Source organism: Tupaia chinensis, unplaced genomic scaffold (assembly GCF_000334495.1).
Source record: "Tupaia chinensis unplaced genomic scaffold, TupChi_1.0 Scaffold138115_2, whole genome shotgun sequence".
Classification (NCBI taxonomy): Eukaryota; Metazoa; Chordata; class Mammalia; order Scandentia; family Tupaiidae; genus Tupaia; species Tupaia belangeri.
In genome coordinates, this window is record NW_006198015.1 from 176,831 (window position 1) to 200,486 (window position 23,656).

General features: G+C 51.6%; 1 protein-coding gene across 3 annotated transcripts in view; it reads right to left on the reverse strand.

Moving 5' to 3' along the window:
- The window catches only part of PXYLP1 (2-phosphoxylose phosphatase 1), an 83,362-nt gene that overhangs the window by 12,573 nt on the left and 47,133 nt on the right, over positions 1–23,656 (reverse strand). For 2 of the 3 annotated variants that reach the window (XM_006161081.1, XM_006161082.3), the window contains exons 3-4: positions 6,118–6,279; positions 5,194–5,320 (exon numbers count right to left, since the gene is read on the reverse strand). In XM_006161081.1, the coding sequence (XP_006161143.1) occupies positions 5,194–5,320; positions 6,118–6,279 (289 nt within the window). Of the gene's footprint in view, positions 1–5,193; positions 5,321–5,846; positions 5,929–6,117; positions 6,280–23,656 lie in introns of those variants that run through there. The other variant, XM_014592665.2, reaches the window with a different exon arrangement.

The window sequence follows — 23,656 nt, forward strand, 5'->3', positions numbered from 1 at the left end:
CCACATGACCAAGTATTCGCCAAGAGAGTGGAAGGCTGTGTACCACTGCTGGGTGCAGCTTTCAGATCGGGAGTGTGCCCCCTTCATATCACCTCCCTTTCCCTTGGCCACTATCTAGGCATGGAAAGCTGGGTTCAACCATGCAGACATCCCTAGGATGGAAGGCGGCAGCAACAATCTGGAAGGAACCTGAGGCCCTGAATGATGAGGTGGAGCCGAGCCACAGACTTGGAATACTCATCCCCTGACCTTCACTCAAGCAGAGACGAACTTTATGATGTAAGGCAATGTATTCTCTTTTAAAAAAAATAAAGAATTACTTTATTTATTTATTCATTTATTTTAATTTGACCAGAGAGGGACAGAGGGAGAGAGAAGGAAAGTGAGAAAGCAAGTCACCAGGTCTGGGACTCGAACTGGCCATGCTGCAATCCCTTCTCCTCCATTCTCCTCTCAGGATCTTGGGCACGCACGCACATGCGCCCGGCGTGAGTTTAAGCCACTGGGTCTGGGACTCCAACCGCAGTCAACTACATGGGAGTCCAGCGACATAGCCATTACCCAACTGCTGGTCCTAATTTTCTCTTTTTAAAAAAGAATTATTTGTTCAACTTTATTTATTATTATCATTATTTTTTAATTTGAACAGAGAGAAACACAAAGAGAGGAAAAGTGAGAACAGCAAGCTGCCAGGTCCAGGACTTGAGCCACAGTCGGCCATGTGGGAGTCCAATGCCCTTAACCACTATGCCACCTGCCGGCCCCGGCAATGTATTCTTGAGCATCTTTGTTACAACAGTCTGGCCTTACCCTGACTAATAGAGGAATGATTATATGTGAGGACAAAATTTTCTCCAGGAAAAACTCACATTGTTGTAGCATCACTGGAAGTCGGGTTTCATATTGAAAATAAAAGAATCACAGTGTTACTATCTTAAGCCTTCTAGTCGTTCACTTCCATTTTCTACCTACCTTTTAATGTGCATCGTTCACACCCATCTATGCCACAAAACTCAAGACAGAACCATGAGCCTAACGTACACAACCCATGGAAAATGGTACTGTGCTTGAACTGTGATGTGAGCAGTTACTGAGTCCCACACAGAACGTTACGGCCTGATACCAGAAAACACAATTCACAAAAGCCTACATGACTGGAAAATGGGATGAATTCACACCACAGGTGAATTCTCATGAAGACCTACTTAGAACCCTCCACCCAACTCTCCTACACCATGAGAGAGAGACACACACAGAGACAGAGGGAAGGGCCCAGCAGGGCCCTCATGCCACAGTCATTCCTGGCCAGTCCCATCCATGGGCACGTGTGTGTCCCGGTGTTCACAGAGGCCTCTGGATGTGAACCCAGAACCTTCCTGTGTGCACCACAGATTTTTAAAAATGTATGCTAATGGGACCAGCAGTTAGCGTAAGGGCTATGTCGCTGGACTCCCACGTAGTTGACCGTGGTTCGAGTCTCGGACCTAGTGGCTTAAACTCACGCCGGGCGCGTGTGCGTAAATGCCCAAGATCCCGAGAGGAGAATGGAGGAGAAGGGATTGTGCATGGCCATCCCCCCTGGGGGGTGATTTCTCGCTTTCTGTCTCTCTGTCTCTGTCTTTCTCTCTAGCGCACACGTCCTATAGCAAAACCCTCTCAAAAAAAAAAAAAAAACGTTGGCTAAATACAGTACCACGAGGGCTGAAATAGCACCTTTCCAATAAAAGCACGCCGCCCATGAGTCGGTAGCGCCTGCAAACTCAGGAGCCGTGGGCTGTGCCGGGGTGAGAACTCCGGGACCACAGCTCCTGCCTCCTTCAGCTCAAGCACCCCCGCCTGCCGGCCCACACCCTCCCTCTCAGTGGACTAGAGAAGCGGGCACCCTCCGGGGCTCCCCACCTTAGACGAGGCCACCGAACTACTTGTTTACGACACGGAGGCAACACCTGTAGTAAGCGGTCACCGCTGGTGTCCCACGGTCCCAGGGAGCTGGCGGCCCTGAGTATGTCCTCTCCCTGGGCGCTTGCTCGCTCCTGCTCGGAGTACGTGCTCGTAATGACAAGTTGCCTTCTATCGCTGTTACAGATGGGATTAAATGACAGTAAGCAATTAAGCATGCATACCCTCTTCCCAGAAAGGATCTAGGGTAGCTTCTAAAAAGGCAGGGTGTTCGGGACTGGTGGGTGGCCTGGTGGTTAGGGCGCTGGACTCCCACATAGCTGACTGCAGTTCAAGTCCCAGACCTGGCAACCTGCTCTCTCCCTATCCTTTCTCGCTCTCTTTCACTATATAATAGTAACAAATAAAGTTAAATAAATAAATAGTTCTAAAAAAAAATACAGGATGTTCAATAAGGTAAAAGCAGGCCCAGGAAAATGAGGACAGATACAGCCAAGCAAATGGTCTCTGGGAACTGACACTGTCAAATGGAGCTCCGGAAATGGACCCACCAGAGGGTCCTGCTGTGGTTGTGACAGAATGAGGGGCCTGGAACCCAGCCTGGCTCCTGACCACATCCAGTGCAGAGAGGGAAAGACACCGGGCCCAGAAGGCCTCCAGGCTGCTGCTCACCACGTTCTGAGGACGAGGAAAAACGAAGTCTTATTTGGACTTCACTGGAGTGCTGTCAGGGAGGTATCATTATCCCCATGTTCCAGCATAGAACACTGAGGCTCAGAGAAACGATTTGCTCCACATCAAACAGGTTGCAAAGGCCTCAAGGGAGTCCATGGCTGAGGCTTAACTCGGTCTGGAGGCGCGGGAACCCGAGTCGGTAATCAAGGCCCGCGATTCGCACTGAGGTCCTGAATCCACTTTGCAAACAACCCATCGTCCATCAGCCGCTCTACGGCAGGCTCTGAGCTGGGTACCCGTGACAGGGAGGAGTGAAGCCTGAAAGAGCCCCCGGTCAGGGAGGGCAGAGACAACCGTGTGGGGACCACGAGCCGCACAGTGCTGGGGTAAAAGGGGGCCTTGTACTCTGCCAGGTGATCTTGCTCAGTGGGTCTCCCATTCTCTGGGAACAGACATGGTGAGACCCCAGAGGCCTAGTGGTGCCCAGGGACCTTCTAGTAACAGCTGACTGGTCTGGGGCGCAGACCTTTGGTCTTAGACAAGTCAATGAATTCTCACTTAAAACTTAAAACCCAGCTAGAGAAAGGGAAGATGAAGAAGTCAGGGATTGCTAGGGTTGAAGCATGTTCTTGTCAACAAAGTCCCGGAGGCTGCTCTGGGTCGTGCCAGCTCAGACGCCCAACCAGCTACCTCTCCTCTGGCTGCTCAAGGACTAAGTGATGCCCAGCTGGTGGGCAATGGTAAGACTGCACCAGCCGTCAATACCTGCAGACCCTGCTGGGCCCAACGGGGAAAGCCACTTCCCCAGCTACACCCCCACCCCCACCCACGTGTCCTCCTGCTACCCCAGACATTCCAGCATGTCCCCAGGAGGCAGAAACTGAAGGGCCAATGCAGAGCATGACAAGTGACCTCCACCCGTGCCCCAGTTCTAGAGCCAGTTACAGGCTGGTTGTTAGATATTTTGCCTTGGCCCCTGTTTGTTCTGAGACTCTTCCTGTATATCCCCCTTTCAATGTGAGCAAGGTGGTGCCCATGCCTGAAACAACCGAGTGGACACAGGGAGGAGTCCTAGAGGAGGGAGCTGTTGGAGGGCTCTGAGCAGAAAAATGGGGACAAGGGAGACCTGGTGGGTACAAAGGCATGAAGGGGTGAGGGGCTGGTAGGGAGTGGGCAGGAGCAGAGGGGCTCAGTGGGAAGCCAGGAACAGGCTGGGGGCTTGGCCTGGAGCAAGAAGGCAGGGTCTGCATGGCTCTCCGACATGGGCCAGGCTCCACCCAGAGTGTTTCCAGCCCGTGAGATGCTAGGATATAAATTCACGTTTGCTGAATGTAAGAAAGAAGACGAACAGCCTGGCTGCAAGCACCGTGACCTCCAGCGTGAAGTAAAGCAGCACAGACAGGCCTATGGTCACATGGTACTTCAGGTTTTACATATAATGGCTTATATGTAATCTTCCCCATGGTCCCGGATGGTGAGAGGGCTAGAGACGTCGAGTTATCCCGAAACGCCCGGTCATGTTTTGGTCTGCTTTCAAAGAATAGCCCAGCTGCAGTGAGGCAGTCCACGGTTCTACCAGACTGGCCTGCTCGGGGCAGCCTGGCACCCCAGAAGCATTCCATCAAAGTGACATCTTCCTCACCAAGCACCTCCCTCGGTCTCCTGACCTCATTCCATAAACTCTGCTCGGGAGGTTATGTGTCCCCAGACACCTCTGCCGAGGCCTGGCCGTCGCTTTACCGCTAACTATGCCTCTCGTTTTAGGGCTGTGCCATTTCTATACACACAGTTTCCATTCTCTGCTTAATTATTTTTCCTCCTAAGGGCTTTTGACTGAGAAGGGGCTGTCTCTACTCCCATGAGAAATTAAAACTTGAAATAATCTCTCACACGTACGTGGTTTTGCAATTGCCTGCGTGCCTTCCCCCGCATCGTTTCACTCATTCCCTCCCGACCCCACGGTGAGCATGTCCTCCCCATGTCAGAGAGGAGAGGCTGAGGCTCAGAGGGACGGAGGGACTTGCCTGCTGCTCCCAGAGGAGCAGCCGAGCAGGGCCGGAATCTTCCAGCCCAGGGCTCGCTGCACTGTGCCCAAACTGCTCGTCTACCGGAAGACCAGCATGCGGGAGAGTGGGCCTTAGTGAGACCTGGGCTCAAAGCTCAGTGCAGCTGCTGTGTTGCTTCAAACGGGAGTCCCCACCTCTGTGGGCATGATCTTTCCGACTACAATGGCCTTCCCATGCAGGACTGCTCTGAGGTCAGGCTCCTGCAAATGGTGCTTGCTAGAGTGCAGGTCACTCCCTGCCTATAACTCTCCTGTACAGGAGACAGGAGATTCCTTTTTAAATGTGTACTTATTTCTTTGACAAGTAAAAGAGAGAGGAAAAAGGAAAGAGACAGAGACAGGACCCCCGACAGAGTCTTGACACTGTAATCCACACTCGGCCTCCGGCAGCCCTGGATCACAGGCACGTGTGTGCTCAGCATACTTACGGAAGTCTCTGGAGGCGAACCCAGAACCTCCCCATGAGGGTCAGCCTTGCAACGTAGCATTGTATTGCTGTGCCATCCTCCAGCCCCCAGATTCCTGAAAATTACTTTTCAAAAGCTGCAATTTACCTGTTAGCCACCAGAGAGCAGTCGATTTCTGGTCGCTTTGTCTTGGGAATGACATACAGTGGGTACCTGTCTCCGTGGCGAATGAACACATGCACAGAGACCAGCTTAAAATGATGCGGGGCGTGACCTGTGGGAGAAGCACAGCGTCCAGTCAGCACTCAGCAGGTGATAATCCTTTCAGAACAGAGGCGGGCCGGCTGTCAACCTGCCCGCGTCCAAGCTGGGGGTCAGAGGAGGCGCAGTCGGAGAGGCTGCAGAGCCCTGTCAAAGGGCCCTGGCTGTGGGAGGGGCCGCTGTGCTGAGCATCTGAGGCAGGACAGAGGACCGTGCAAGAGCTGATGGTGACTTCCCAGAGACCCCAGGAACAGCAGGGACGCCCTGAGGCATGCTGGGGGGCTGAAGTCAGTGAAACATGGGTGTGACTACCAATGCGGCCTCCTCATATGCACAGGCTCAGGAAGCCCACCGAAGTACTAGAAATGGGGTCCGGCAGGTGGCATGGTGGTTGGGGCACTGGACTCGCACACAGCCAACCATGGTTTGAGTACCGGACCTGGCAGCTTGCTTTCTCTCTCTCTCCCTAGTCAAATTAAATAATAATAATAATAATAAATATAATAAAATAAAAAAATTATTTTAAAAAAAGGAAGTACTCGAAACCATGGCTTCAGCTTTAAATCCTTCACGAGATAAGGCAGGGCACAAATACATCTTCATTATCCTCTGATACACCTTCTGAAAAGTAAAATAACAGAATTGGGTTTTCCAGCACCTCTATGCCCAGACATCACTCCAAGGCGCCGCCTGGTGGTAACTGCAGGACGTGATCCCAGGCGATTGGCTCCTGACCACAGCTATGCTGCTTCAAGAACTAGGTCCCCAAGGGCCTGCCAGGGGCCGGCTGGGTGGCAGCGCCAGGCCTACCTTCCATGCTGTGCTGGGCCGCACTCGGGATGTTGCAGTATAAAAGGGCTTCATAGACGGGGTCGGTCACAGGGGGCTCCGTCACGGGGTCTGGCATGATCCTCTTCCGACTCTTGCCGCTCCCTCCATTCTTGGCCGACACCGACACGGGGATCAGGTGCACTGCGGGGAGAGAGAGCCGGTCGCGGTGTGCAGGCACGGGCGCCGGCCAGCGGCGGGGCGCGCGGAGTCACTATCCTCCCCTGAGCACTGGGAGGCCCTCCACGGAGTGAGGAGTCAGCTCCTGGGTCCTGACGTGTTCCCGGAGCCCCTGCTGTGCTCCGCCTGGTTCCCGATGCTGAGACCCCGCCCTCCACGTGTGTCCACCCGTCAGTGTGACAGTCACACTCAGGCAGGTGACAGGAAGGGCCTGCACCAGCTCCCTTCACCTGGTCACCTCATCCTGGAGCACCCGTGACCTGGAGGGACACTGGCATCTACTGGGGACCTGCCATGTGCCACGCGGGCTCCAACACACACATCTCAATCCACACCATCTACTTTGTGCTTCGGGGCTCCTGGAGCCTGTCACAGGCATGGCTCGTGAACCCTCAAAGGCTGCTTTACAGGGGAGCCAGACTCCTGCCTCATGCTCCCTCCTCTCACTCTGGCCAGCTCTCTCCACCTCCGTCTTCTGGGTTCCGGTGTGGGTCCTGCAATCTGTTGTGTCTGTCCATGCAACACCCCTCTTCTTGCTAGTGTAGACCATCCCTCACCCTGGGAGGGTCTGGTTGCGCTGTCAATCCCAGTGTCCTTGGCCCCTGGCAAGACTAGGGGACAGTGAGGATAGCGAGGGCTCAAACGGCCCCTTTTCCCTGAGAGAGAAGATAGATGGAAGCCATGCCGATCTGTTTCCGGAAGCTTAGAGCGTCCCAGCCATCTGTCCTTCCATGGGTGGCCTCTGCCTTGGTGGTCCCCATCTTTCCATGCTTGGGAACCTCTCTGCACTATCACCGATTTCTAGAACTCACGACACAGTGACAGTCATTCTTTTAGCACCCACGCGTTGGGGATATACAAGGAAGAGTGTCTGTGGATCTATTTAACTCTGAAATTGTTTTTTCTTTTTTAAGAGAGATTTTTGCTATAGGGCGTGTGCACTCACCAGGGAAAGACAGAGAGACAAAAAGTGAGAAATCACTCCTGGGGGGGGGATGGCCACACTGCAATCCCTTCTCCTCCATTCTCTCGGGACCTCGGGCACGCACGCACCTGGTTTTGAGTTTTAAGCAGCCAGGTCTGGGACTTGAACTGCGGTCAGCTACGTGGGAGCCCAGAAACATCTGGCAAGCTAAAGCAGGGACCAATCACCAGTCCAAATCCATTTAAATTCCTTAATCTTTTCTACAAATTCTTCCACATAAATATTTAAAACTTCCCTTTGGCAAACAGAAGCCGTTAAAAAGATAAGATAAAAGACAAGCAATACACTGAGAGAAAAATATCTACAACAGACATTAATACCCAAAGGAGCGGCATCAGCAGGTGGCGGTTAAGGTGCTAGACACTCCTGCATGGCCCACCACGGTTCGAGTCCCGGACCTGGTAGCTTTCTCACTTTCCCTCTCTCTCTGGTCAAATTAGAGTAACTGAATGAATAAATAAACTAAATAAATAATTCCTTAAAAAAAATTTCCAAGTACCTAAGAGCCCCTAACAACTAAAAATCATTACAGTATATGAACAGGCTAATTAGAGAAAAATAAATACCAATGGCCAATAAGCGTAGGAAAAGATGTTCCAGTTTATTCATAATAAAACAACGGTGGGTTCAGATTTTTCCCGTCAGACTGGAAACTCGTGTCTCGATGACATGATCCAGCTTTGACAAGGGCGTGGGCAACAGGACGCTGCCATAGCTGCAGGTGAGGGTGGAAACTGGAATAACCTTACGGGAGGTCTGCTGTGCAGAAACCATCACAATGTAATATGTGGGGCCAGCAAGATGGCGTGGTGGTTAAGGTGCTGGACTCCCACATGGCTGACCACGGTTCGAGTCCTGGACCTGGTGGCTTGCTTTCTCACTTTCTCTCTCACTTTCTCTCTCTCTTTCTCTCTCTCGCTCTTTCTCTATCTCTCTGTGGTGAGCACACATGCCCTATAGCAAATTAAATAATAATAATAATGATAGTAATAAATAAAATAATTATTTATAAATGTAATATGCGTATTATCTCAGATCCCATTTTTCTATGCCTCGGAATCTGTTCTATAAAGATATCAATTCCCTTGCACAAAGATTACTTGCAGCCAAGAGAGCCCCTGCAGGGGTGTTGGTAATGACAAAAAGGGAAGTAACCTAGACATTTATCCTGAGCCCAACAGCTCACACCCACCCTGCAGAATCTTCTATCCTAATCTGAAAGAACGGAGAAGAATGAAAGCTATGTTGAGGTAAATAAGCCAAGTCACCGGATACGGCTACACCCTCCGTGTGAAAACCCAGCTATAAATGTGTGAGCACACGGCCACTGTTTACCATGTAAACGCACAGGAACATGTCTAGAAGAATCCCATCGCCACACGCAGTGGTTTCTTCTGGGGAATGGATCCAACGGGGTATGAGGAGGTATTTTTACTTGTCTTCCTGTAAGTGTCTAAATTATTCTATAACCCACACACATACAGCTGCATACATATTTATAGCGAGTATATATATACAAATAAATATGTATATTTTATATATTTATATATATTTTTTCTTTCTTATTTATACTATAGGGTGCGTGTGCCTGCTGTAGATAGAGAGAGAGTGAGAAAGCGAGTCCAGGGCAGTGCCTACACCAGAATCCTTTCTCCACCATTCTATTCTTGGGATTTGGGGCATGCATGCACACACGCCCAGCATGTTTTTCTTTTTGGAGAGGTTTTTGCTATAGGGTGAGTGCGCTCACCAGAAAGACAGAGACAGAGACAGAAAGCAAGAAATCACCCTCCGGGGGGATGGTCACACCGCAATCCCTTCTCCTCCATTCTCCTCTCGGGATCTTGGGCACGCACACACATGCACCTGGCGTGAGTTTAAGCCACCGGGTCCGGGACTCGAACTACAGTCAGCTATGTGGGAGTTCAGCAACATAGCCATTATGCTAACTGCTGGTCCCTCCAGCATGTTTTTCAAGTCACCAGGGTCAGGACTCACACTGCTCAGTCGGCCATGTGAGGCCCAGATGTCTCTGCCACCATGCCACTGGCTGGCCCACAATTTATGTGTGTGTATATATATATATAGCTACAACATCTAGATAAGCATATGCTTTGTCCTCACAGCAAGGGAATTTCCAGCAATCAATCAGAGAACTAAGGACCTGGCGGTCAGCAACGTAAAATAGCCCTTCCGTTGCTCCCAGAGCAGCTTCTTCATTCTGCCCAGCTGGAAGGGGCTCGCACGGCCACCGCACAGCTCAGGCACCCAGAGGTCTTCAGGCATCACATCTGATGGGAAGATTAGTGCCAGGAGGGAACACAGAAAAGCCAATGTCTAAAAGCAGCATCTTTTTTTTAAAAAAAGAATGATTTAAACATTTTATTTATTATTATTTTAAGTTTGCTATAGGGCATGTGTGCTCACCAGAGAGACAGAGTAAGAGAGAGACGGCAAGTGAGAAAGCAAGCCGCCAGGTCTGGGACTCGAACCACAGTCAGCCATATGGGAGTCCAGCGCCTTAACCACCACACTACCTGCCAGCCCCACCCCCCGCTCCTGAAAGCAGCATCTTAATAACCTGATATTTCTGGCTGGGTGGCATTCCTCAGTCTGTGCCTCTGTGTTTTAATGAAATCGATCAGATTCTGGCCGCTTGGGCCTGCCCGCGGGCACGCGCCGTGGAGCAGAACCAGGGAGTGGTGAAGCTCTAATATGAGGCCCTACACCGTGAGTGACACCGGGCTGGGGGTGTGCAATCCCGAGTGACCCAGAGTCCCCCATCTTCCTGGTTCTCTAGGCACACAGAACAGGGCCTGTTGGGGCTACCCCTTGGGGATCAGATGGTTGGGGCCAACGACCGCCTCATGACCCAGGAAAACCGTGGTTTGAAAGCCACAGATCGAGAGCAGGAAACGCTCAGAATGAGACCTTCCATCCGGAAGGACGTTCTCCGCAGCTCCTCCGGCATCCGCGCCAGTCAGGCCTGTCCACTGGCTCAGTGGGTTGAAACTGTCCTGTGCTATTTGTGCTTCCCCGAGTCACCAGAAGGTCCTGTCAGTCCATGAAGGACTCTCCAGGGTGTCCTGCAGACCAGGCACTCAGAGGTTCTGATGCATAGGGGATGGGGGGACAAGATGGCTGTCGGCTCCATCCCCACTCCACCCTCCCACCTTGGTTCTCACCTTACCCTTGTCCTTTACCCAGGCTCCTCCCTTTCCTTGCAATGCTCTCCTCACTCCACCTTGGCCTCCAGCACCTTTGCTGGCCAATACCTTGTCAGGGGGTCACCTCTTCCAGCCAGCCCACCCTGAATTACTGGGCAGTTTTCATGAGCCCAGCCCCCTCCAGCCCACCTACCAAATGCACGAGGGTGAACTGTGCAGGACCAGCAAATACCCCTCGGCCATGCCTAGGCTGCTAGCACACTGACCCTGTGGATTTCCAGCTCTGCTCCTCATCCCAGGAGGAGAAGCTGGCAGCCAGGCAATGACCTTAGGCAAAGCCAGGTCAGGGGACGTCCCAAGGTCCCACAGCCTGCAAGCCCATGCCTGCTATCCCGAGCCGGGTTTTATGCATCTGATCTGGCCATCCGTACTTATTGAGCTTTGGCTGAGGACTCTTCAGAGAATAAGAGTAAATCTCTACCCTCGGGGAGTTTACAATCCACTGGGAAAAGACAGATATTAAATGAAGAGAGGAGAAAGCAGGAAGACCTCAAGGGGGAAACAGCCCCCTTAGCCATGGGCCCTCCCATACTCCCGGTTGTTGGTTCGGGGTGTAGGTCCAGAAATGGAGCAGGAAAACCTGATGGGAAGCTCCCGCATGTGGTCAGTCACGGCCTTGAGCAAAATGTGACCCAATCGGCGAGACCGGATTCAGTAGCCAACATGCTAAGCTCGTCTGGAGGGAGATGGTTCATCCAAAGACGAGCTGCTTCTTTTAATTTTTGTTTATTCTCTTGATGGTCCCCGTGAAACAGAGGAAAGGAGGGAAAGGGCCGGGGTCAGAGTTAGATCATAACTTGGGCTACTCGGCCACAAGTCACCTGAGTTGGCCCACGGGGTCAGCAGATGACATTCCGGCCAGGCATCTCTGCCAGCTCCTTCTCTGGGAGTTGCTCTGACGTGGACATGGGCAGGCCAGTGTCTGTCCTCGAGGGTGCCACAGCAGTGCCCACGGTCTCCAGGTCATCTCCCCACTCTGAAGCCCTGGCCCAAGGAAGAGACAGAAATCCACCCGTGTTCTTGACCTTGCTGGCCGTAAGAACCCGACATATGAAAACTCCTCAGAGGTGCCCCAAAACTGACTCTGACGGGGCACTGCTAGGGGGCTCCACCCTGGGCCAGCTCATCAGGAGGATTTCTTCTATGGAAATACTCTCATTCTCCTTCGGGAGAGGCTGTTCCCCCAACTCCAACCATGTGGCCTTGGGGGCTGTGACCTGCTCCTCCAGGACCCCGTTCTGGCCATGTCGGCTGCTCCAGGGATGGGTACTCAGCTCCAGGCAGCTGCATCATGAGGGCCCTTTCCAGGAAAAGAGAGGCTGCCCATGCGGAAGACAGTGTCTTGCAATGGGAGTCAGGTGGCCTCCAAACCCCTGCCCCCATCACCCCTGCGTCTGTCTGATGTGGCTGTCAGTTCTTCCTTCGATTATACAGACACCTGGCAGATGGAAGCTCGCATGAGGAATGCCCCGATGTCCCAGGGATGGGAGCATGATGGGAGCATGGTGGACCTAAAGGGTGGGCCCCACTGTCTTCATCCCTCTGGGCTCAGCCACACCGCTGACTACCTAGCAACAAACCTTTGGGGCCACGGTCTGGTCCTACCATCAGCTTTTGACCTTTGCTCCATGGCCTCCCTCTTCCTTCTTGGAACCTCAGCCCTGTCCTGGTCACCCCCATAGGAGACTGGCAGTCATCTCTTTGTTGGGACTCTTCAGAAGTCTACCGTTGGTCACACTTGCTGCTGTGGCTGTCCATGGTACTGAATGCAGGGAGGTGGCCTGGGGCCAGGGGCTGCTATTGAACTACTGCATCACAAAGATGCAGGTTCAAGTCCTGGCTCTGGTGCTGGTGCCTTTTTTTTTTTTTTAAGAGAGATTTTTGTTATAGGGATGTGCACTCATAAGAGAGACAGAGAGAAAGAGACAAAAAGAAAGCGAGAAATTACCCCCTGGGGGAAGGCCACATCACAATCCCTTCTCCTCCATTCTCCTCTCGGGATTTTGGGCACACATGCACACGGTGCGAATTTGAAACCAAAGAGTCCGGGACTCGAACTGCAATCGGCCACGTGGGAGTCCAGTGACGTAACCATCATGCCATCTGCTGGTCCCTCTAGTCCTTTCTAACTGTGTGACTTGAGTCAAGTATCTCTGTCTCTCTATGCCATTAATTTCATCTACAAAATAAAGATGATGACACCCACAACAGGAGATGGGAGGGATGATTTAGGACTGTGAGCGGAACGTGATGAGGGGTTAAGAATGACATTTCCGCATCCATCCCCCAGGTATGCTCCTTCTTGTTTCTTATAGGCTCTTAAATGGTGACCCTTCAGGGACTAGTAGGTGGCATGGTGGTTACGGCACAGGACGCTCCCACATGGCCAACCACAGCTTGAGTCCTGGACCTGGTGGCTTGCTCTGTGTGTGTGTGTGTGTCTGTGTCTCACTCTGGTCAAATTAAAAATAAATAAATAAATAAAATTAATGGATAAATAAAATGAATGGATAAATAAAATAAATAAATAATTCTTAAAAAAAAAAAAGGGTACGAAGGTACCCTTCCATTGTACATTCGTGGAATATGGATGTATGAATAAAAGAAATGACCCCCTTTGTAGGGGCCAGCAAGTGGCATGGTGGTTAAGGCTCTGGACTCCCACATGGCCGACTACAGTTTAAGCAGTAGCCAACATGCTAAGCTCGTCTGGAGGGAGATGGTTCATCCAAAGACGAGCTGCTTCTTTTAATTTTTGTTTATTCTCTTGATGGTCCCCGTGAAACAGAGGAAAGGAGGGAAAGGGCCGGGGTCAGAGTTAGATCATAACTTGGGCTACTCGGCCACAAGTCACCTGAGTTGGCCCACGGGGTCAGCAGATGACATTCCGGCCAGGCATCTCTGCCAGCTCCTTCTCTGGGAGTTGCTCTGACGTGGACATGGGCAGGCCAGTGTCTGTCCTCGAGGGTGCCACAGCAGTGCCCACGGTCTCCAGGTCATCTCCCCACTCTGAAGCCCTGGCCCAAGGAAGAGACAGAAATCCACCCGTGTTCTTGACCTTGCTGGCCGTAAGAACCCGACATATGAAAACTCCTCAGAGGTGCCCCAAAACTGACTCTGACGGGGCACTGCTAGGGGGCTCCACCCTGGGCCAGCTCATCAGGAGGATTTCTTCTATGGAAATACTCTCATTCTCCTTCGGGAGAGGCTGTTCCCCCAACTCCAACCATGTGGCCTTGGGGGCTGTGACCTGCTCCTCCAGGACCCCGTTCTGGCCATGTCGGCTGCTCCAGGGATGGGTACTCAGCTCCAGGCAGCTGCATCATGAGGGCCCTTTCCAGGAAAAGAGAGGCTGCCCATGCGGAAGACAGTGTCTTGCAATGGGAGTCAGGTGGCCTCCAAACCCCTGCCCCCATCACCCCTGCGTCTGTCTGATGTGGCTGTCAGTTCTTCCTTCGATTATACAGACACCTGGCAGATGGAAGCTCGCATGAGGAATGCCCCGATGTCCCAGGGATGGGAGCATGATGGGAGCATGGTGGACCTAAAGGGTGGGCCCCACTGTCTTCATGCCTCTGGGCTCAGCCACACCGCTGACTACCTAGCAACAAACCTTTGGGGCCACGGTCTGGTCCTACCATCAGCTTTTGACCTTTGCTCCATGGCCTCCCTCTTCCTTCTTGGAACCTCAGCCCTGTCCTGGTCCCCCCCATAGGAGACTGGCAGTCATCTCTTTGTTGGGACTCTTCAGAAGTCTACCGTTGGTCACACTTGCTGCTGTGGCTGTCCATGGTACTGAATGCAGGGAGGTGGCCTGGGGCCAGGGGCTGCTATTGAACTACTGCATCACAAAGATGCAGGTTCAAGTCCTGGCTCTGGTGCTGGTGCCTTTTTTTTTTTTTTAAGAGAGATTTTTGTTATAGGGATGTGCACTCATAAGAGAGACAGAGAGAAAGAGACAAAAAGAAAGCGAGAAATTACCCCCTGGGGGAAGGCCACATCACAATCCCTTCTCCTCCATTCTCCTCTCGGGATTTTGGGCACACATGCACACGGTGCGAATTTGAAACCAAAGAGTCCGGGACTCGAACTGCAATCGGCCACGTGGGAGTCCAGTGACGTAACCATCATGCCATCTGCTGGTCCCTCTAGTCCTTTCTAACTGTGTGACTTGAGTCAAGTATCTCTGTCTCTCTATGCCATTAATTTCATCTACAAAATAAAGATGATGACACCCACAACAGGAGATGGGAGGGATGATTTAGGACTGTGAGCGGAACGTGATGAGGGGTTAAGAATGACATTTCCGCATCCATCCCCCAGGTATGCTCCTTCTTGTTTCTTATAGGCTCTTAAATGGTGACCCTTCAGGGACTAGTAGGTGGCATGGTGGTTACGGCACAGGACGCTCCCACATGGCCAACCACAGCTTGAGTCCTGGACCTGGTGGCTTGCTCTGTGTGTGTGTGTGTGTCTGTGTCTCACTCTGGTCAAATTAAAAATAAATAAATAAATAAAATTAATGGATAAATAAAATGAATGGATAAATAAAATAAATAAATAATTCTTAAAAAAAAAAAAAAAGGGTGACCCTTCCACTAGGGACCAGGAAGGATGCCAACCCTGTGTGTCTAAACTGCTTGCAGAAGTATAGGTCAGTCTCCTCTCTCCTTAGGCCACCTCAATCTTAGCGACTTTTTCTTAAATATAATCAGCTTATCTGAGATGGCACCTTCACAAAAGATAAGGAACTCCCAGTCCTGCTTCCTAACTTCTCCAACTTTGTCCTCCTAGTAATCAAAAAGGTTCCTGCCTCCTCTCCCCTGCGCTGTCCTGTCAAGGAGTAATGATTTGCTGCGGCTGTCAGTTCCCCGATTCCCTCAGTGCTCCTCAGCCCACCCAATTACGGCAGATGCTCCCGTCTCTACCCGGTACTGAACAGTAAAACAGCTGCTGCAGTTAGCTGCTGAATGAACACCAGAAACCCCACAGAGTGCACAGTTCTGGGACCTGTCTTTGGCCATTGGCTTTTGAAGGCTGGGAAGGAGCTCGTGTGATCCAGGTGACATAGGACCGGTCCGGTCCCTGTCTGCAGACTCCGAGGTACTTGGCTTTGCACACACCAGTCTGACCTCAAAGCTGCTCCACGTTTCCTTCTGTGATCTGTCCACTTCGGGCCTAACACAAACCCAGCCTTTCTTGTTTTCTTCCTTCTCTGTGGTGCCGCATGGTGAGCAATGTGAGGTAAGAATTTAGAAAGTGCATTTGATAAACCTGGTGGATTCCAGAAGCTGGCGGACCATAGCAGGAGAGGGCTCGTGGGGTGAGGGCTCTTTACGTCTTAAGCAGCTGGAGTGCCTCCTCAGAGGCCTCTGGCAAGCCTTTATCTCCTGCCAGTGGGACTTAAGTACAGGTGACTCTTGAAGGGGTTTGAAGCATGGGAACCACTTATAAGCAGATGTTTTTCCTTTTTTTTTTTTTTAAGAGAGATTTTTGTTATAGGGTGCATGTGCTCATCAGAGAGACAAAGAGACAGAAAGCAAGAAATCACTCCTCAAGGGGGATGGCCACCCCACGATCCCTTTTCCTCTATTCTCCTCTTGGGATTTTTGGGCAAGTACACACACACCTCCAGTGTGAGTTTTAAGCTGCTGGATCCAGGACTTGAACTACAGTCAGCTCCGTGGGGGTCCAGTGACATAACCATTATGCTATCTGCTGGTCCTTAGATTTTTTTTTTTTTTAATTTGCCAGACGGTGCATGTGGTTAGCAGAGAGAGTCAGAGCAGAGACAGAGAGGTCAGGAAACCCTTCACTCCACCGGAAGCCACTGGTAGCTGGCCTTGACCTAACAGGTCCATTAGATTGGGTGATTCAAACAAAGACTCCAAACCATGACAGAAAAGAAAAATAACAGAGACATCTAAGACAAGCCCCAAAAAAGAACGCTGAAAACATTTCTGTCTAATTTTCTTGGGTCCTGGATCCCTCTGCCCTTCCCTCAACCTTGAGAATCTTATAGAACCTAAGGATCTTTGCTTCCTGAAAGAGGACTGCATACACAGTCTTTTGCATTTGATCTCTGGGGGTTTACAGGACCCCAAAACCTTGTGGGACAGGGAAGGATTCCGTGGGCTCAGGTTAGGAACTCAAGGTGCAAATCCAGCACTCTAGGGAAGAAACCGTTAACACATTTTCTTTTTTTCAAAATAGAAAAAGATCTTTACACTTCATATAAACATGAGTTCATCCTAAAATAGTCATTCGACACGAAGGCATAAAAAGAAAAGGAAATTCATCCATCATCCTCCCACCCAGGAAAACCTGCAAGGAACATTTTAGTTGAGTCGTGCATCACTCAGTGTCCTGCCAGAGACGGAACTTGGGCTTCTGTCCCTGCCCTGGTGGGAATAATGAAAGTCACAAAGCCTCAAGGACATGGGGCCAGCAGATGGCATAGTGGTTAAGGTGCTGGATTCCCACATGGCCGACCACAGTTTGAATCTTAGAACCTGGTGGCTTGAAACTCACACCAGGCACATGTGCATGCATGCTCAAAATTCCGAGAGGAGAATGGAGGAGGGATTGCAGCACGGCCATAGTGAGGGGTTATTTCTCACTTTCTCTCCGTTCTCACCATCTCTGTCTTTCAAGTGAGCACACATGCCCTATACCAAAAATCTCTCTTAAAAAGAATAAAAAAATAAAGAGCCTCATAAACATTGGCTCCCTCCTGGAAACCAGCAGTTAGCGTAATGGCTATGTCACTGGACTCCCATGTAGTCGACCGCGGTTCGTGTCCCGGACCCGGTGGCTTAAAACTCACGCCGGGCGCGTGTGCGTGCGTGCCCAAGATCCCGAGAGGAGAATGGAGGAGAAGGGATTGCGGCGTGACCATCCCCCCTGGGGGGTGATTTCTCGCTTTCTGTCTCTATGTCTCTCTCTGTCTGTCTGGCGAGCGCACGCGCCCTACAGTGAAAATCTCTCAAAAGAAAAAAAAAAACAAAAAAACATTGGCTCCCTCCCCTAAGAGGAGCAAATAAACCTCTCATGCCTCAAAGGCCTGGACCCCATCGAGGCTACCAAACCCGCTGTCTAAGAACACCAGTTGGTCAGTTGCATCTGTGTAAGGGTCAAAGGTAGAGCCAGCCTAGGATGGGGAGCTTTGGAGTGGCCACCTTGGAACAGAGATAAGCTGGCTGAGGGCGGAGTCACACCCTAGGGTGCCTGTCCTCCCAACAAGCACCCCACACTCCGGAGAGGCAGAGCTCTGTCTGGGGGCCAGGTTCCTCAAGGGATAGAACCCAGCCAGGGTGGCCCAGCCTCCCAGATGACAGGGCCAGGAGAGGGGAGAGGTGATGCAGGAGCTCGAGCCAGAAAATTGGAGCAAGAGACTGAGCATCATGGCCGACTCCTTGGGCCATGGCTGCCCCTCCTGGGCAGCCTGCTGTCCTGGACCCCAGGAAGGCAGAGGTGCCATCTGCGGTGTGTGCTGCAGGGACAGGAAGTCAGTCCAGGGGCCCTCTCTAGGTGCCGCCTGACCTCATTCTCAGACAGGATTCAGATCCCACCCTGGAGGCCTCCTCCACCCCTGACCCGCAGAGGCTGCAGTTAAACCGCAGAGGTGGCTCCTGATAGCCATTCCCTTCAGTTCAAGGGGCACTTTCTGACGTTAATACCATCAGTGTGGGGAAGGAGCTCTGTTGCCAAGACGACGGAAGGGGCCTGAGCTGGGCAGCTCAGCAGGCCACACTCCACCTACACTCCACTGGCTCAAGGCCAGCCCTGTCCTTGGCTCACCTGGGGTGGGGGGGTTAGGCCAACACTGACACCCGGTGGCTCTCTCTCCTGCTTGGTCTGTCCTTCACTGGGTCTCGGTCATCTATAGGTACTTTCTCGAACGCAGCGGCTAACTTTACTACACTTCCTGTGTCTAGTATCATTCGAACAGGTTCCTGTCTTCTGAAATGAGAAGAGGAATCAATTCTGCTGACTCAAGATACACGCATATGTGCACACGTGTGCTCACATGCACACACACACACACACATACACACACACTCCTATATAAAAGCACCATATGTACTTTTATTTACTCTATCATGGACACCCTTCCGAGGCAACATGGACAGGTCTATGTAGTCATGGCGGAATGGCTGCAGGAGTCGTCCCTGTCGGACACTTCAGTCACCTTCTCTATTTCCTACTGTAAACGATGCTATGATAAACATCTTTAAACACATATCTTTATCTGCATGTCTAAGTATTCTTGATCAGAAATTCTGTAAGATGAGAAACTGAAAAAAAAAGGGGGGGAGGAAGAGAAGAGGAGGAGGAGGAGGAAGAAGAGGAAGAGGAAAAAGGTGAGTGAGGAAAAACAATGCTATTTTCCCTGCCCTGGATGAAACTAGAAACAACCAAGATATAAACGCGCCATTTTTAGCCTGCAAAAGGACTACCACATGGGACTCTCATCCCACTCCAACGCAAATACACCACAAGATTAAAAAGTTCTGATAAAAACTTTTTTTGTCAGATATGTGTTTGTCATTCATCCATAGATTTTCTTTTTCCCCTATAGAGTTTTAATTCTATGTGGTTGCTGGATATAAAACATTCAGAGAAAACGCAAAATTATTGTAAAACTCCAAGAAAGCAAACAAAAAATAAACCTTCAAGAATCAAAAATAGCAGAAAGTACTGGATTAAAAACTTTAGTGATAAGATGAGATGAAAATATGACACAACTCTCAGGTTAAAAATGCAAACCCTCTGCACCAGCAGATGGCGTAATGGTTACATCGCCGGACTCTCATGGAGTCAACCATGGTTCGAGTCTTGGACCCGGCAGCTTAAAACTCACATGGGCAAGTGTGCATGCATCCCCAAAGTCCTGAGAGGAGAATGGAGGAGAAGTGATTGTGGCGTGGCCATCCCCTCCTGGGGGTGATGTCTCGCTTTCTGTGTCTCTGTCTCTCTGACAAGCTCATGTACCCTATAGCACAAATCTCTTTCCAAAGAAAGAAAAAAGAAAAAAAACTTGCCAGCCCTCATTTTCAATTCCTCATTCTCCTTGGCTCCAGCTCTCCAAAATAAAAGCCCAGGAAGAACTTATTATGACTTTTAGAAAAAAGCATATACTAGGTCCTTGGGAAAATCATGACATATCTCTCTATGCAAAAATGGGTCATGATTTCCCCGATGACCCAATAACACGCTACACCCTCAGCATACTACAGATGGCATCCGCATACCCTCGCCATGAAAACCTACTAAGATCTTCATGAGTCCCCACGTTCACCCACACCAGTATGGCCTCTGCTTCTCTGCACGAAGTACACAGGGCGAAAAGCAGAGGGTGACCAGGCCGCTGGTCGGGCGGCAGGACTTGGCTCGTTAGCAGCTGGGGAGCTCACTCTCAGCCATGTCCACCCAAAAGGCTTCAGCAAAGTCACTGCCCCCACACCCGACCTCAGGGGCCCTGCTGGGAACTGCTGGCACCAAGAGCCAGCTACAAAGGCTGCCTCCCTTTTCCTCTTGTCAGTGCTGCGGAGAACACCTTTAACCACGCGTCGCTACCCTCAAGTCCAGGGATTCTCGATCAGAAATTCTCCCAGACCAGAAACTGAGAAGAAAAGGGGAAAAGCAAAGAGAAAGAGGAGGAAGGCGAGAAGGAGGAAGAGGATGAGAGAGGAAAAAACAATGTGGTTTTCCCGCTCTGGAGGAAAACTAGAAATGACCAAGTCTGAGAAGGCGAGGGCTGAGGGGCCAAGGCAGGCGGGTCACAGCGCCCTGGTACCCTGCAGACTCTGCACGTCCCTACTCTGAGCGGCTTCCTTTAACGTCTACACTATTCCACCACGCCTTGCTAGTCCCTTTCCTGGAGGATGAGAGCCCAAGCAGCGTGTGAAGAGGGAGGAGTGTGGGGGCTGGAGGCTACAGCAAAAATGACGGCTCTGCAGGGAAGAGGGATGCAGGGGACTACAGAGCACACTCACACACAAACGCACGCTCTTACACACGTCCTCTCACACACGGGCATTCTCCCCTCTCTTACACATACACAGCTGGGGGACCTCGGCTGCCCACCTGAGCACTTCCGGCCAGGCCACTCTTGCCCACCACCGATGCTGCTGTCAGGGCCTCCCTCCCTCCCTGTCCACCCACAACTCCCTCTGGGGCCCTCTCCTCTTCTCTCCACCTGCACTACCACCCCTCCCACACACACACACGCACACAATTCAGACAGGCAGACATGGGTGACAGGGAGAGCACACACTCCCCACAACGCAGGCCACCCCCTCAGCAGCTCTGCTCCTGCCACCTGTCACCACAGAGGACTATGGGCTTCCAGCGGCCTGAGATTTCTGCACCGGGCCTGGAAGCTTATGTGAAACATAGTTTTAAAACATTGGTAAATAAATTTTAAAATCTCAAAACACTGGTTGGGCCAAACAAAACAAATTCACAGGCTGTTGGTCTGAAGTGGCTTCCAATGCTCCAGGGAGACCTGATCCTCCCCAAGCCGGGCCTCACAAACATGCACATTCACTCCCTGGACAGTGGCTCCCGGCAGGGTGTCTCTCCTAAGCCCTAGACTTGAGATCTACCCCGAGACCCACACTGACCCATCCAGCCCTTGGGTACCTCCAGGCGGGGTCCCCATAGACCATCAACTCCCCGACCCTCTTCCTCCCCTGCCGCCAGCGTGTCCTGCTTTCATTTTGCTCTGGATGCTCTCCGTCGGCCTTCCTGCCCACTCCCAGGGAGCTGCCACCGACAGAGCTGACCCCCCGGCCACGGGCTGGGCACTTACTCCAGCCCTCACGCTCAGCCCAGGTGCGGACGAGGCTTTATGAGGACGGAGGCATGAGTAATGGGGTATCTACCCACTCCTTAGCCAGACTCCTGGGTGTTCCGGCTCTGTCTCCCACCCCAGCGCCCCATCACACTTGGCCACAGCACCACCCACTCGGCCATAAGGCCCCACGGCATCACCACGTTTCTGGGCTGGGCTTCTTCCTCTCAGGCCAGCACCTCCATCCAAGCCACCCTGAGCCTTTCCTGGATGAAACCAGCCTCAGGGCTGCCTCCCAGCATCGCCCTCCTCCTGACCAGCTCCGGCCAGGGAGTTCTCAGCCGCTGCCGTGTACACTGCACTCCTCCAGAGAGCTCAAGAAACACCCCGATTTCCGGGTCCGATTCCCAGCAAGACTCAGATTCCGTGGGGAAGGGCACAAAAGGTGTCCCCTCTTATTTTTTTTTTCTTTTTGTGACATTCATTTTTTTTGTTTGTCAAAGAATTATTTAACTTTATTTATTTTAATTTGACCAGAGAGGGACAGAGAGAGAGTGAGTGAGAAAGTGAACCTCCAGGTCTAGGACTTGAATTGCGGTCGGCCACGTGAGAGTCCAGCGCCCTTATCCACCACGCCACCTACTGGCCCCGTGACATTCATTTTCGGCAAGCTCCCCAGGTGATTCTGTTCATGGTGCTCAGGAAACACTGTGGAAAATGCTGGACTGTGGTCTTTCCAAGACACAAATCTGAGGGTGCCCCTCCTGCTTCAGGGCTCCCCGTGACCTTCAGGATTCAAAATGGTGAGGGAACATGGGCCCCTCGCTATGGCCCAACCTCACAGCTGTGTCCAGGTGCCTAGCCTGGACCTGCTCTCTCCCACCCTGCCTGTGCACACCCATCTCCACCTGCCACGAACGCCCTTCTCTAACTTCCTCTTGGTCAACGCCTGCTCTCTCTCAAGGAGAAACTCAGATGTCACCTCCTCTGGGTAGTCTGCCCTGACTTCCAGGTTGGAATGGATTCTTTTTAAAAATTTTTTGGAGAAGTTTTTGCTACAGGGAGTGTGCACTTGCCAGAAAGAAAGAGAGAGTCAGAGAGACAGAAAACGAGAACTCACCCCCCAGGGGGCATGGCCATGCCACAATCCCTTCTCCTCCATTCTCCTCTCAGGATCTTGGGCACGCACGCACACGTGCCTGGCGTGAGTTTAAGCCACCGGGTCCAGGACTTGAACGGCGGTCGACTACATGGGAGTCCAGTGACATAGCCATTACGCTATGTCATCATGCTGGTCCCAAGGCTGGAATGGATTCTTGTCCACTCTCCTCTACCACCTTGACATAAGTGATCTCAATTCATTTCATTTAATACACACACGCAGCGATACCCGTGCGCCAGGCACTCTCAGCTGCCTTACGTCAGCTCACTGACTCCTTCCCCGACCCTGTGACATAGGAACTATCATTGTCCCCATTTCACAACTGAGGACATCAAGGTATGGAGAGGGTAAATAACTTGCCTGAAGTCACACAGCTGGTCCGTGGCAGGACAGAGATGCGACCCACGGAGTCTGGTCCAGAGCCCACATTCTCCCCCACCCCGCTGTGCGGCAGCCTCCTCTCTCTCCTACACTGCATGCTGTTTCCCGGGGATTCTCTTCCAGCGGGCACAGCTCCCTGTGGACCTCCATGCTATGGTTTGAACAGCGCCTCCAAAACTCGTGCTGCAATTTCATTGCCATTGTCACAGTTCGAGAGGTGGAACCTTTAAGAGACCATGAGGTGACAATGGGCTGCCTATGGATGCGCTGATGCTGTTACTGTGGGAGGGGGTAGTTACGGCAGGAGTGGGCTGCCCTTAACGGAGGAGTTTCCCCCTCGCTCCCTATCTCACATGCTCATTTGCCCTCCAGCCATGGGGTGACAGCACCAAGTCCCTCACCAGATGCTGGAGCCATGCTCATGGGCTTCACAGCCTCCAGAACTGTTGGTCAAATCAGTGTCTATTGTTTATAAGTTACTCAATCTCAAGTATTCTTTTTTTTTTTTTCTTTTAGAGGTTTTTGCCTTAGGGCACATGCACTTGCCAGAGAGAGAGAAACTGGAGTCAGAAACAGTGAGATGGAAAGTGAGAAATCATCCCCCCAGGGAATGGCCATGCTGCAATCCCTTCTCCTCCCGGGATCTTGGGCATGCATGTGCATGCGCCTGGCATGCTTGTCAAGCACTGGGACTTGAACTGCAGTCGGCCATGTGGGACTCTAGTCTACACCATTTGCTGGCCCTTCAGGTATTCTGTTACAACAGCAGAAATCTAAAGCAAGGGATT